The sequence below is a fragment of the Phasianus colchicus genome, chromosome 3, assembly GCF_987193195.1.
Source record: "Phasianus colchicus chromosome 3, bPhaCol1.hap1.1, whole genome shotgun sequence".
In the NCBI taxonomy this organism is placed as follows: Eukaryota; Metazoa; Chordata; class Aves; order Galliformes; family Phasianidae; genus Phasianus; species Phasianus colchicus.
The window spans coordinates 58,874,416-58,886,778 of record NC_143438.1 but is presented as its reverse complement, the minus strand read 5'-3'; the positions used below and the strand labels follow the sequence as shown (position 1 = coordinate 58,886,778).

Genomic DNA, 12,363 nt, shown 5'->3' with positions numbered 1-12,363 from the left:
TGATAGATCCAAAACATGCTGCTTTTTTGTCATGGTCTTGGTTTTGTAATATTCTGTTAGTACTTTTTATTGCCTAATGTTGTGGTTTCTTTCATACGCAGCAGACCCAGTAAAGACATTTCATCAGCTACTTACACAGCAGCAGACTGGATTATTTACAAATGGAGATTTCAGTACCATATTAAAATAAATCACCGCTGTACGCTGTTAAAGTCACACTGCAGTAATATGGCAGAAAAAGAGCAGCATACACAAGGGAAAAGAGCATTAGAATATACAAATCATAAGCATGGCATCAGCAAGCAAATTTATTAAGATCTCCAAATAAAACCCGTTACCCTTCCTCTTTCTCCCTTATTTCCTTTCACTCAGTAGTAGAAAAGGAATAGGCAAATTATTCCCCTTCCCACAAAAAACAGTACACATGGAACATGCACAATGTGTAAGAGAGCCTATGCAATACTTTCCTCATGATTTCAAGTCATGCAGCAATTGAGCATATCCCTTTCCCCAAAAAAGATTCCCAATTTTGGGCAAACTTCCTTACGTGTAAGTATGAAGGATGCGGAACAGCAAATGCGGAGAGCAGCACTTTACTCACTAGATTCCAATATGGATGAAAGAGTATCCAAAGAGATAAGACAAACAGAGGTAAGCATGAGAGAAACTTGGCTGAGGAGAAAAAAGCAAGAAAGCTGTAGGACAATCAGCAGCTGCAAAAGCAACATCCTATTGGTAACAATAGTGGCAAGTGATGTTGGGGTGCTGTCATTCAGAATTATTTTTAAGTCCTCTAATGCCAAAACTTGAATTTATTTTTAATACATATCTTTCTCATTCAAAATTAGTTTAACTGTAGCTTAAAATCTGGTAAGAGTTTGGCTCCCTCTCCCCTCAACCCAAGAACAGGTTTAGCTTTATAGTACAGACTCTTGAGGCAGAAACAATTCTCCCCAGTTATACATAGGCCCTTTAGCTTAAACTGCAGCTCTCTGAAAACACGCACAAAATAAAAGTATTGCAGTCGAACGCTCTCCAACTGCACAACAAACAATGAACCAAGCAATATAAAGAGCATAATGTAACAGAAGGGAGACGTTGCTGGTGCACTGCCGGCTGGGGCCTTCGGACAGCCTCTCATTATTTTAACTTAGCAGTGAGTATTTTGGCAGTCATTTACCTAAAGTCAGTACTGAGTCTGATTTTGCGCAATAAATCAGAACGATTGGAATCGACAGAAACAAAGGTAGAAGATTGAAGGGGAGTTGAATCACTCTTAAACAACAAAAGCCAAAATTCCCAGAGCTTCTAATTTTAAGTAGAAATAGGAGAGATGAGTCTTATGTTACCCTTACAGGATGTGTCACTCCAAATTTACTCCTAAGTTAACTACAGTTTATATCATACGGTAAATTATGACTACAGAGAAGCTGCACCTTGCTATGATTTTTCAGTGTTGATAGTAGTCCTATGTTACAGCTGCATAAGTTGCTGGAGAGCAATGAAATATTTCATTTCTTGGTTATGAAAATGCAATCAATAAAAGAACTGGCATGCCACATGAAAGCTAGTTATCAGTCACTCATCTACAAGCAAAATTGAAACCTGCAGCAATGACTCTGTAAAGCATGTGCTGTACAGCTAGATCTTGCTCAATGGCCTCAAGTTACACCAGTAAGTTTAGGTTGGATATCAGGAAAAACTTCTTTAAAGAAAGGGTTGTTAAGCACTGGAATAGGCTCCCAAGGGAGGTGGTTGAGTCACCATCCCTGGATGTGCTTAAAAACCGTTTGAATGTGGTGCTCAGGAACATGATTTAGCAGAGGGTTGTTAGTTAGGGTAGTACAGTTAGGCTGTGGTTGGGCTCGATGTTCGATCTTTTAGGTCTTTTCCAACCTGAGCAATTCTATGACTGTATGATGAAACGCTATCAATGGCTTCTCAAACCCCACAGAAATATATAGATATCTGATAGGAAACAGAAGGGTTATGTGTGCACAAAGCCTGTGACAAAAAGTCAGCTAACACAAGGAACCTTTAGTTTTGTTCCAAGCTCCTCTTTGAAAGTATCAGACCTCTAGCATAATGCACAGGATAAAACTAGCATGTAAGACAGGATCAAAATCAATATATACATGCAGCTGTAATAAGTTACAGTACGTTCCCATGTTCACTCATCCCCTACCAAAAAAAAATCAGAACTAGATTCCTGTTTAGTTCTATGTCTTTTATACATTCATTAATGAATAGGCGGAAGAAGCTTTGGCTTAGTATCCCAGCTTTGAGTCATCATCCCTTAAAAACAGCATGCATTTTTGTTCCCGATTATGGTACTAATTCCCCTACTTTGCTTTTGTCACACATCTGCGGCTGCTACGGAAGAGAATACTGTTCTCCCAAGTTATCTCAAGCAACTGAGATATGAAAGTGCTGCCAGTTCCCCAAATCCTCAAGCAGGTCATTCAAACATGTATTCTCGTTTGTCCATTTTTCCTTGGGAGGACCTACTCAGCCCTATGGTCTTACTCTCATGCAATAGTTTTCAAACTTAACTGAAGCAGTGTTCATGTTTTATGAATCCAAATCCATAATAAACAGCTGATGGTGCACAGAGTGAACATAACTATAAGTGCAAGAAATATTTGCGTCAGTAACTAGCAAATCCTTAGTGGTTGCCCCTTCCCCCCAATATACAAACAAAAGGTTCCACACATTGTTTAAACTTTATTTAATCTCAGAACCACTGCTGTATTACACCTATCAGACTGGAATTTATTCATTTTGATGTTTCAGTTTTCACAACTGGAACGGATGACGTGAGGATCCATGTCCCCCAGTGTTGTGCTGCAGTCAGTATTGGTCCAGTAAGACAAAAGTTCTGCGGTCATTTTATTTTCCTTTAGATACATGAAGCATGGCCTACCATTACTGTCACCCTTTAAATCTGCAATTTATATAAACAGGATGAGGTGGAAACTTGCTCCATCATTTGTAGGAAAGGTGACATGAATATTCTGTACTTCAACAAAGAAACAAACACAGGATTTTGTTTTGTACCGTTGCAACCCTTTCATTTGAGGCAAAACATCCCCCCTGCTCCTCCCCTCCATAATAAGTGCCAAAGCATTTCCAGATTTGATTTTCATCAAGATTTCCAAACTGGCAGATTTTATTTTCACACCCTCTTCACAATAGACAAGATGCTTACCATATACTTAGGATTACAAGTTGTCACTAAAAGAAAACTTTACACAACCACTGTACATTTAGGTTGAAAAAACTGTCCTTGCATGAAAAATATACCTAGAAATCAAGTGGTAAACAAGAGAAAGCATTAAGAAAAGATTAACCTTTTTATAATGTGCCATTTTCGGTTTATCAACTCCTCCTCTACTTTTCATTCACACTCTGTTTTTACCTATAGTATTCGTTAAGGCAAACAGCTAATCCATTTCTGAAGAGGTGCTGTGGAAATTGTGGACAAACAGCAAACATTTGGCATTAAAATAGATAGCACGTATGTAGCCTCTAGTAATATACATTAAGCATTTTTCTTGGACTTCAGGATAATGACAGGGGAGGATGAACATGCTAACAATGTCAAAAAGGCTTAAAATTTAGCGTCCAAGCAATTTCTATTAATGCTTCTGTAGTTTTCAAGCTCTAAGTAGTATAGAATTTATGCAAATGCATTAAAGAATTCTAGCTTGGCAAGTACACCCAAGCAGGTTATTAAACTATATATACAGAAAGTGATAAATACAGAATTAAAAGAGTCCTTCTGCTTCTCTTTATAGCCTTGAAAATCGACAAAAAACTTGAGGACAGCTCTACAATATTAAACATTAGGTAACCGCAGGAACTGGGAAACCTAACTACACAAATCGATTAAAATACTCAGATGACTTCGTAGTGTTTAATACAATTCAGTTCGTAGTCAAGGGCACAAGACAACATTTAACAAAAATAATCACATCAATTGACCTAGAAATTAAATGTAAATAGATATGAATACAATCTCCAAAATCTGTCTTTAAGTGAACATTAACCATTTATTCAAAGTTATACAAGAGTTTGAAGGATAAAGTCTTCTTCTGCAACAGGAAACCAACTTACAAGTTTCATGTCTCAGTTGAATTGCAGTGGAGGCGAGCAGGGCAGGGGGAGGGAGGGAAGGGTGAACAAACAAGTTAGTAGGCCCCATCTAGGCAGCTAGAAAGTAAAAATGGGCTCAACAGCAGCCTCCACCAGCTTGTTGTCCTCCCTGATTGCCTGCAAGTGTTGCGTTAGTAGCAGCATGTTGAGGGCCAATTTTTATGCCATTTGCCTGAAATGAAGTTTAATACACAGTATAATTATTGCACAAGACTGAATATACCTGAAAAGTTTTTCTAGCACACACAATAAATACAGCAATGTTTTTTTTTTTTTTTTTGCTTAGCAACAATTAAATATAATTTAAAAGGAAGTTTCTTTCCTTCTCATTTAAATTTTATAACCACGTTAGACTTTGTACCTTAAGCACCTAGCATGAAAACACAGTAAGAATCACACGTGAATACCGCATGGCGTAAGGCTTTAAAAATATCTAGCATTTGCCAGGAACATGTAACCTCCCCCCTCTCACCAAAACCTCCACTAGTTTAATAGTTCAGTAAAAACTTCTCCTCTCTAGACAGCATTTCCTTCTGTGTTGAATCAGCTGTATGGGCTAAGGGCATACGAGTGTTCTGTGTCATCAATAATTTCTATGATCCCGAAAGACGTGGCTACTTGCCAAGAACCCACACACAGCGTAGCTCTTTCATTCATCAAAATCACACTTATATCTTAACCCTCACTCCCTCAAGTGGATTTTACCTAAAAATACAGCACTTTGAGCAAAGTAATACAGTAGCTTCAGAAATTAAGCTCTTAAGGAAACTTTGCGTCACAGTAAATCTCAGATTTATAGTGCTTGGCAGTTGTTCTGCAACAGTAGTAGCCTTGGGGTTTCTGGCACTAGCTCAGTATTGACAGCAGCTGATGTGGTTTCTTTTCGCTCTTTGACTCCTCTTTAATAAAAAGCATGCCCTATGGCTCATTGGTTTTGCCCCCTCTGGGCTGGTAGCAACTTCTTGAGGAATCAAGGAGCCAGACCTGGCATAAAGCCAAAGAAATAGCACGGACTGTTGGCTCTTGACAGCATATTGCAATCAAAGCTCCATAAGGCACAGTAAAGCAATCAGCTACTATATGAAACTCGACAGATAGAATGAGCATGCTTTTTCAGACACCGATTACTGTCCAATTTATATTGTACTGCATGTATTTTCCTTACAAAATGTTAAAGACAATTCTAACTTCTTCATCACTAAACTGAACTTAAGGGGTGTTTTGCCAGAACACCATGTATGCACACCCACATTTTTCAGTCAGAATTAATCTAAATGATTACTGCTGAAGTCTTACTTAGCTACAAGTTTCTCAATGCAAATATTTCATACTACTGAAGTTTCTCATCACTTCTATAAAAATCAGAAGAGCAATATTTTTATTGGTCAAAGTTGTCTTCTGTTGAGCTCTATACTGAGCAGAAAGAGGTGAGCTTAATTGAGTCCTAACAGTTCCTTCACTGCTCTTTGAACACCTCTGCAAGGACCACCAGGCTAGAGAGAAGTGTCAGACTGACAGTCCTGGACAGAGAATGCGCAGGACAGAGAAGCACTACAGATTTCCACATGTGCTTTTACTAAGCATCTTAGCAACGACATTTAGAGACATGGGGTAAAAAACTTGCGCAGAGGAGATGAGTGATCACATGGCGCTGCCAAAGCTGAACTGTTCTATGTGGTGTTACTTCTCATGCAAATTCTACCTGGGAATTTGTATGATCCTAACGGATATTTATTTCCTCTAACTCTGAATTTCAGCTTGCTTTTTCTACAGGCACGAACCTATCTTGTGGCTGCTCAACATTTTCAACAGCACTATCATTTCAACATTTAAGAGAGATTATAGGGCTTCCCTGGCTCTTGCATTACAGAAACATTCCCTGCTCTGTGCCACTGCCCCCACAAAACAAGCCAAAGAGACCAGCCCTGATAATCTGTAATTTCAGTAATGTGCATAGACAAAATGGCTAATCTTTTATTCCCTACAGAATCCAGCCACCTAAACCAGGAACATTTCAAAAGTCTTTTATGTAACTCTCAAAGCAATCCCTCCCCTACACTGGACAGCTCATGGAGTGCATCTGGCATATCAACATGGTCCTCCATTTACATAGTGGAAAATTATCTTTGAAAACAGATGACACCATATGGAGAAGTGGATGAAAGTGGATTTTCTTCTCTTTTGGGGATTTATATTATTTTGTGATGCTTCATGGATGGATAGGGTCACTTATTTTAATCCATTTTTATCACAATAGCAGACAATTCTATATCCAAATGGAACAGACAAGTATTTTACTGTCCAGCATTCTAAGGAAGGTGAATTTTGTACCTTAAAAAAGAAAAGTCACACATTTAGAGTACGTAAAATTTACCTCATTATTTATGTCAAAAACTCCTTCCTGGATTTTCTCGTAAATCTCCTTTGCAGTATTAATAAATGCCTACAAAAGAAAGAAAAAAAATAGACTAGTGAATGTGATATCCTGGCTTAAGATACACTAACTGCAGTCCATCTCATGTATAGTTTATTTAGCAAGACCTTTCCTTCTGACCTGAGGAGAACAGGTAAGCCAACAGCACCCTGTAACCTACCCTGAAGTAGCAACAGATCACATGCTATTTACAAAAACAGTAGCCTGTTCATAACAACTGTATTCTACAATCTGTTGTCCAGTAATTACAGGGGAAAAAAAAGATACACAAATTACTTTTAAATTATTTATTTCTGACCCTTATGGATAGATTGTGTGGCAGATGGTTTCCCCTACCCTTAATATCTTTGTAATAGGCCACTCTAGATTAGAGTGCTTAGCAACATAAAACCACACGGTACTTACAATGATGATGTAAGGATGCTGTCTGCTGGATGAAACCTTATGCTATCATTTAATATTCACCTAATTTTAAGAACGTATTCTCTTTAATTAATCTTGCTCATGGTGGGCAATAGAAAACTTAATAATAGAAAGACTCTAAATTTTATTATGATTTCTGAAAATGTATTATGTTAATTCAGAGAAAAGACTTCGATACTGCGTCTGAAAGAATGAATATATAGATGGTTTCTGTTAAAGTTTAAGATTAACGATTCTGTTTTTCATCCCACATTTAACTTTATAGGTCAAATAATGCCTAAGACAATGTATAATTTAAGAGGTGATTAACAGCAGCCAATAATGGCAAGCAATATCAAATATACAGTTATTTTTATTTTAAAACACCATCACTACACAATCACACAAGGTATGCTATCTTCTGCACAGCCCTGTTACAGCAAATACAGATCTAATTCAAATATAAAAAAGTAAACAGGGTTCATGGAGAGGAACAAATCATACCTTTCCTCATTTCTACACTGGAAGCATTTGACTGCTGAACTTGCCACCAGAGCTTTGTTTCCTAATTAACAGGACTGATATGTTTTCACCTTTAAAGGCCTTACAGCTCCCCAGAGTAATCAATCTACTGCAGCTCAATTACTGCACCAAGCACACACCACAGCCAGTGAAGGAGACTTGAACGACTGCGGCAGGAGCAGAAAGATATGAATATGCATAAACTCTAAGTGGGTGATCGAATCATCACAGAGGGTCATGAGAATTTGCAGCAAAATAATGAGAAGAATTAATCATTGCAGATTCACAAGGCACTTAGGAAGTGAGTTCGTTTTTCAAACACGCGTTAGAGTTGAGGAGAAAAATTGGCTTCCAGCCAACTATGAATTGATTCAAATTTCTCAGAAACTGAAGTTTTCAATGTGAGAGAAAAAATTCAACCTTATCTTGGCTTCTGATAACACACTAATTATTGTAACAGCCTCATACACGAGCCTGTTGAAAGGCATATGCCAAGAACTTTGGAAACTCACAGCTGGGATCTGAGGATGCTTGCTCACTGCCGATTTAAAAGGGCATTAAGCAGAACTTGGAGTCTTAAAAACATGTTATGATAACTTCATGTAAACAAGCACTTAACAATTGGCACATCTAACAATTACAGAACTAGTGCTGGCTAAGTATACTTAGGCTCTTGGAATTTATTTCACAAGAATTAAACGACATCTATAAAAACTGCTTTAGACCCTCCACCAAGAAATTTATCAGATTACAAACTCCAAACTAACAACAGAAAACAAGGTATCTTCTGGATGCTTACATTCAAGAACACATCACTGCAATAATGCACCTATCCACACAAAAATGATAAAGCCCATGGGGAAAGGCAGAATGACACTCGGGCCACCCAGGTCATCCCCCATTCAACAGTTATTGCACAAGGACTGTACAAAGCAAAAAAAAAAAAAAGATACCAAATCCAGTACAGATGGTGTATTTTAACATTTAAATGCATTTCCTGAGAAAGCCTTGGTCTGAAGGAAAATAAAAACATCCAAATATTTCATTTACCTCAGTTCTATCATTTCAATCATCTGGAAAATACGTCACCTGATTACCAAATTTCTGACTGTGATTTAGGTTTGCCAAATATTAGTGTTAAAACAGCACATAGCAGTACCTGCATTGCAAAATGCCAAGCTATACTGGGCCACATATAAGCAATTCCAATTTGAAAACAATGATTTCACAAGACTAGAGCAACTAATAAATCTACTTCTTGTTTTTTTTTTTTTTTTTTTTCTGTTAGCATGGATTCTGAAAAATTACTAATCGGTCATGAAAAGACTAGCATCCTTTGAGACATTCATTTGCTTTTTGCATCCATGTATTTTAAGGGAGTTTATGCTTCAAAGTTAAAGCGGACTTGAAATAACCATCTGACAGCCCTGCTAATAAAAGACTCTAATCACTTTAAGAATATTCTATCAGATACTGGTGCTCTATGCTAGTGTCCCAATTAGCAAGGACAAGAAGGTGAACTCAAGTCTAATTGGCTTCTTCTAAAAATCTCTTTTTATATTGCACGTCCTAACTCTTATCTGGAACATACAGTATACTGTAAACTCTCCATTATTTATGGGCAGTTTATCCTGTTTGCAGATTAACTGAGTTATGGACACAAAAAGATAGAGCAGTTTCCCCTCAAAGCCAGTTTGGATTTATTATACTATGTGCAGGGAACTGCAGGAGCACAGCTGTAGCACTGCATATGCCAACTTGGATCCAGGTGTAGTTGAGCCACTTCTACACAACACAAGACTTCAACCAGTAAGCTCATATGGACCCAGGCTGGCTGCCTATCAAGCCTACTGCACATCCTGGTAACATTACTGCCACTAAAGCACAGTACAAAGACACTCAAGCCCCTCTACCTTAAATGAGCTCAGGTCCATTCCCACCACCTTAGGACAGGTTGGAGTACATTCGTTCTGCCTTTGTATGCTGTCACTTGAAAAGACGTCAAGCTCCTGCACTATGCTTACAGGGCTCGTGAAAGAAGAGTTGAGTTCTGCAAATGGAGTATGAAAGACTTCCAAATACACAAATTCTAGGCTACTTTTGAGGAAATTTAAAGAAAACAATGTAACTTGTGGAATATACCTACATGTAGTGTTTAACACTTGGTTTTACTCTTCCTAAATCACAAAAGCTACCGATGATTTTAAGCTTGACAACCTGTTCTGCATTTTCAAAAAAGGTCTGAAGAATTTGTTTTGTGATTTCTTTCAGTACAACATTTCTATTGTGTTCACTTATAACTGGGTTCTGAAATACTGACAAAAGTCAAACTATGCTGAGGAAAATTATATTAATGTGCAAGTGGGGAAAAGTGAGTCTTGTAAGATGTTATCAGCCTGCTGTGTCACCTGCACCTAGTGCAAAGCAAATCAAGAATGGTTTTAAGTTACACTACATGAGTATATTATCCCTTTAGATACTTGCATAAAGAATTTTCTACATCATACTGACAATGGAAATCAAGAAGTCTCAAAATACCCTTCTTAGAAAACAAACAAACCCCAAAAGAATAACCATACAACAGCAGATACAGAATTCAAAATAAATTACTCCTAAAAAACACCAAGTATAAAATTAAATCAGATTTAACATCCATTTTATCAGACAGGGTAAACAAATGAAGAAGGTTTGCTACTCTTGAGACAAAACCAGGAAGCACAATGTTATTACTGGTAAAAACAGAAACAAACACACACACAACAGTGCTGAAAGCAAAGGGAATTCTTGCTCTTTTTTATCACATCTAAGATACACTAAGAATAACAGTAAGATAAAGGCACCAGAATGCATGTTATGGAACCACTACATTTAGTTTTCACTTGGCAGATGTGACAAGATGTGCAAATAATGTCTTAAATAGATGTATTTTCCACATCTGCAAAGTGCAATGTCACACTCTTTCTCAGAAATCTATTCCCATGATGAGCATTTGATGACTTAGCTGCAGGCTGCACACACTTGCAAATAACTGAATAACTGATACTTTTCAAAACTCATATTTTGAAGTGTTTTGCTTAAAATAAATATATACTGGGTTCTGCTTTTTCAGTTCATGTAATATGCTGCCCTCTGGTGGCTATATCAAAGTTAAATTTAGTGCTTTTAAATACAAACCGGTTTGAATTCAGAACCACAGAATGCCTGGGTTGGAAGGGACCTCAAGGATCATGAATCTCCATCTCCCTGCCACATGCAGGGCCACCAACCTCCACATTTAATGCTAGACCAGGCTGCCCAGGGCCCCATCCAATCTGGCCTTGAACACCTCCAGGGACGGGGCATCCACAACCTCTCTAGGCAGCCTGTTTCAGCACCTCACCACTCTCTCTCTGTAAAGAACTTCCCCCTGACATCCAACCTAAATCTTCCCTCCCTCAACTTAAAACCATTTCCCCTTGTCCTGCAGTTATCTACCCTTTCAAAGAGTTGATTCCCCTCCTGTTTGTAGGCTCCCTTTAGGTACTGAAAGGCTGCAATGAGGTCACCCCATAGCCTTCTTTTCTCCAGGCTGAACAAGCACAGCTCCCTCTTTCTTTGTAGGGGAGGTGCTCCAGTCCCCTGATCATCTTTGTGGCCCTCCTCAGGACCCTCTCCAACAGCTCTCTATCTTTCTTGTACTCCAGATGGGCTCCAGACCTGGACACAGTACTCCAGATGGAGAGTTCATTACTAATTGTAGGAAAACATTAAAAAAAAAAAATCAAGAACACTGAGCTGCTACACATTTCACAAATTCTAAAGCATGACCTTCACCTCTGTGGTCAGTCAACAGCTAGAATTCCTCTTTCCCAATCTCCTTCCTTCAGCAATAAGATACAATATATATCATTACCCTAGTACTGAAGGACACATTTGGAACGTGTAATGATATGGACCAAAGCATTTACTCAGTAGGGCATTTTATATCCCAGAGTGTAAGTAACACTAGACGGCCACTTTATAGAATGGGATCCCAAAGCTCTGAACAGAAAATAGCCTGGGACACTGAAATGGTTACAGAGGAGTTAATTATCAAGCAGTGGGGAAATATACAGTATATAGTGAAGTCACACCACACAAGTGTCCTAGCACATCTGTAGCTTTATACTTAAAGTAAAGGTGCATAGACCCAAAACAGTAATTTGCCTGTGCAATCTCTGGCAAACTTACTGGAAAGAAACATATTAACTAGATTCTGAAGTGTCTCAGGAAGTGCTGCAGTTGCTGTTGAACAAAGGATGGAGCATCTGAAGAAAAAAAATCCACAAGCTAAAACCCCAGAACTAAGGATCAGTCTGTCAAAAAAAAAAAAAAAAAACCTACGGCTCACTCAGGAAGCCATATTTCATGCTCTTCTATAGCATGGAAACCTCAGCTGAGAGTTTTGATTCTGATGATGCCTCACTATGTCCCAAAGTCCTAAGAACTGTGGAAGATCCACTATTACTTACAGAAGAGTCAGGACACTGTCCTAACCAGATTCTCACAGCTGAAGTGTCACAGAACTTGGGCTTCCAGGAACTCAAGAAATACTGGTTTTGAGACAACTTAAGTAAATCCTAAATCTTTCACAGACAAGAAATCACTGTTTTGCAAGATCTAGTCAGATTATATCTTATGTGTTGCTTTTCTATTAGAACTAACATCTCAAATTTTCAAATTAACTAAATCTCTGCTAACTAGATCACCAGGTCAAACAGCTGGTGTGTACCAGCAGCTATATTTAAAGAGAGGAAAAACAGTTCTAGAAAACATCAGTTCTAATTTGGAAGCTGATAATCGTCCATCTTTCTGTGGGATTTTCATTTTTA

At 38.2% G+C, this 12,363-nt stretch overlaps 1 protein-coding gene across 4 annotated transcripts in view; it reads right to left on the bottom strand.

Annotated features, from left to right (window-relative positions):
• Positions 1 to 2,704: 2,704 nt before the first annotated feature.
• The window catches only part of RAB2A (RAB2A, member RAS oncogene family), a 44,578-nt gene continuing 34,919 nt past the window's right edge, over positions 2,705 to 12,363 (bottom strand). For all 4 annotated transcript variants that reach the window (XM_090137624.1, XM_090137625.1, XM_031612925.2 and 1 more), the window contains 2 exons: positions 6,530 to 6,598; positions 2,705 to 4,327 (listed from right to left, as the gene is read on the bottom strand). In XM_090137624.1, the coding sequence (XP_089993750.1) occupies positions 4,232 to 4,327; positions 6,530 to 6,598 (165 nt within the window). In that variant the 3' untranslated portion in view covers positions 2,705 to 4,231. The remainder of the gene's footprint in view (positions 4,328 to 6,529; positions 6,599 to 12,363) is intronic.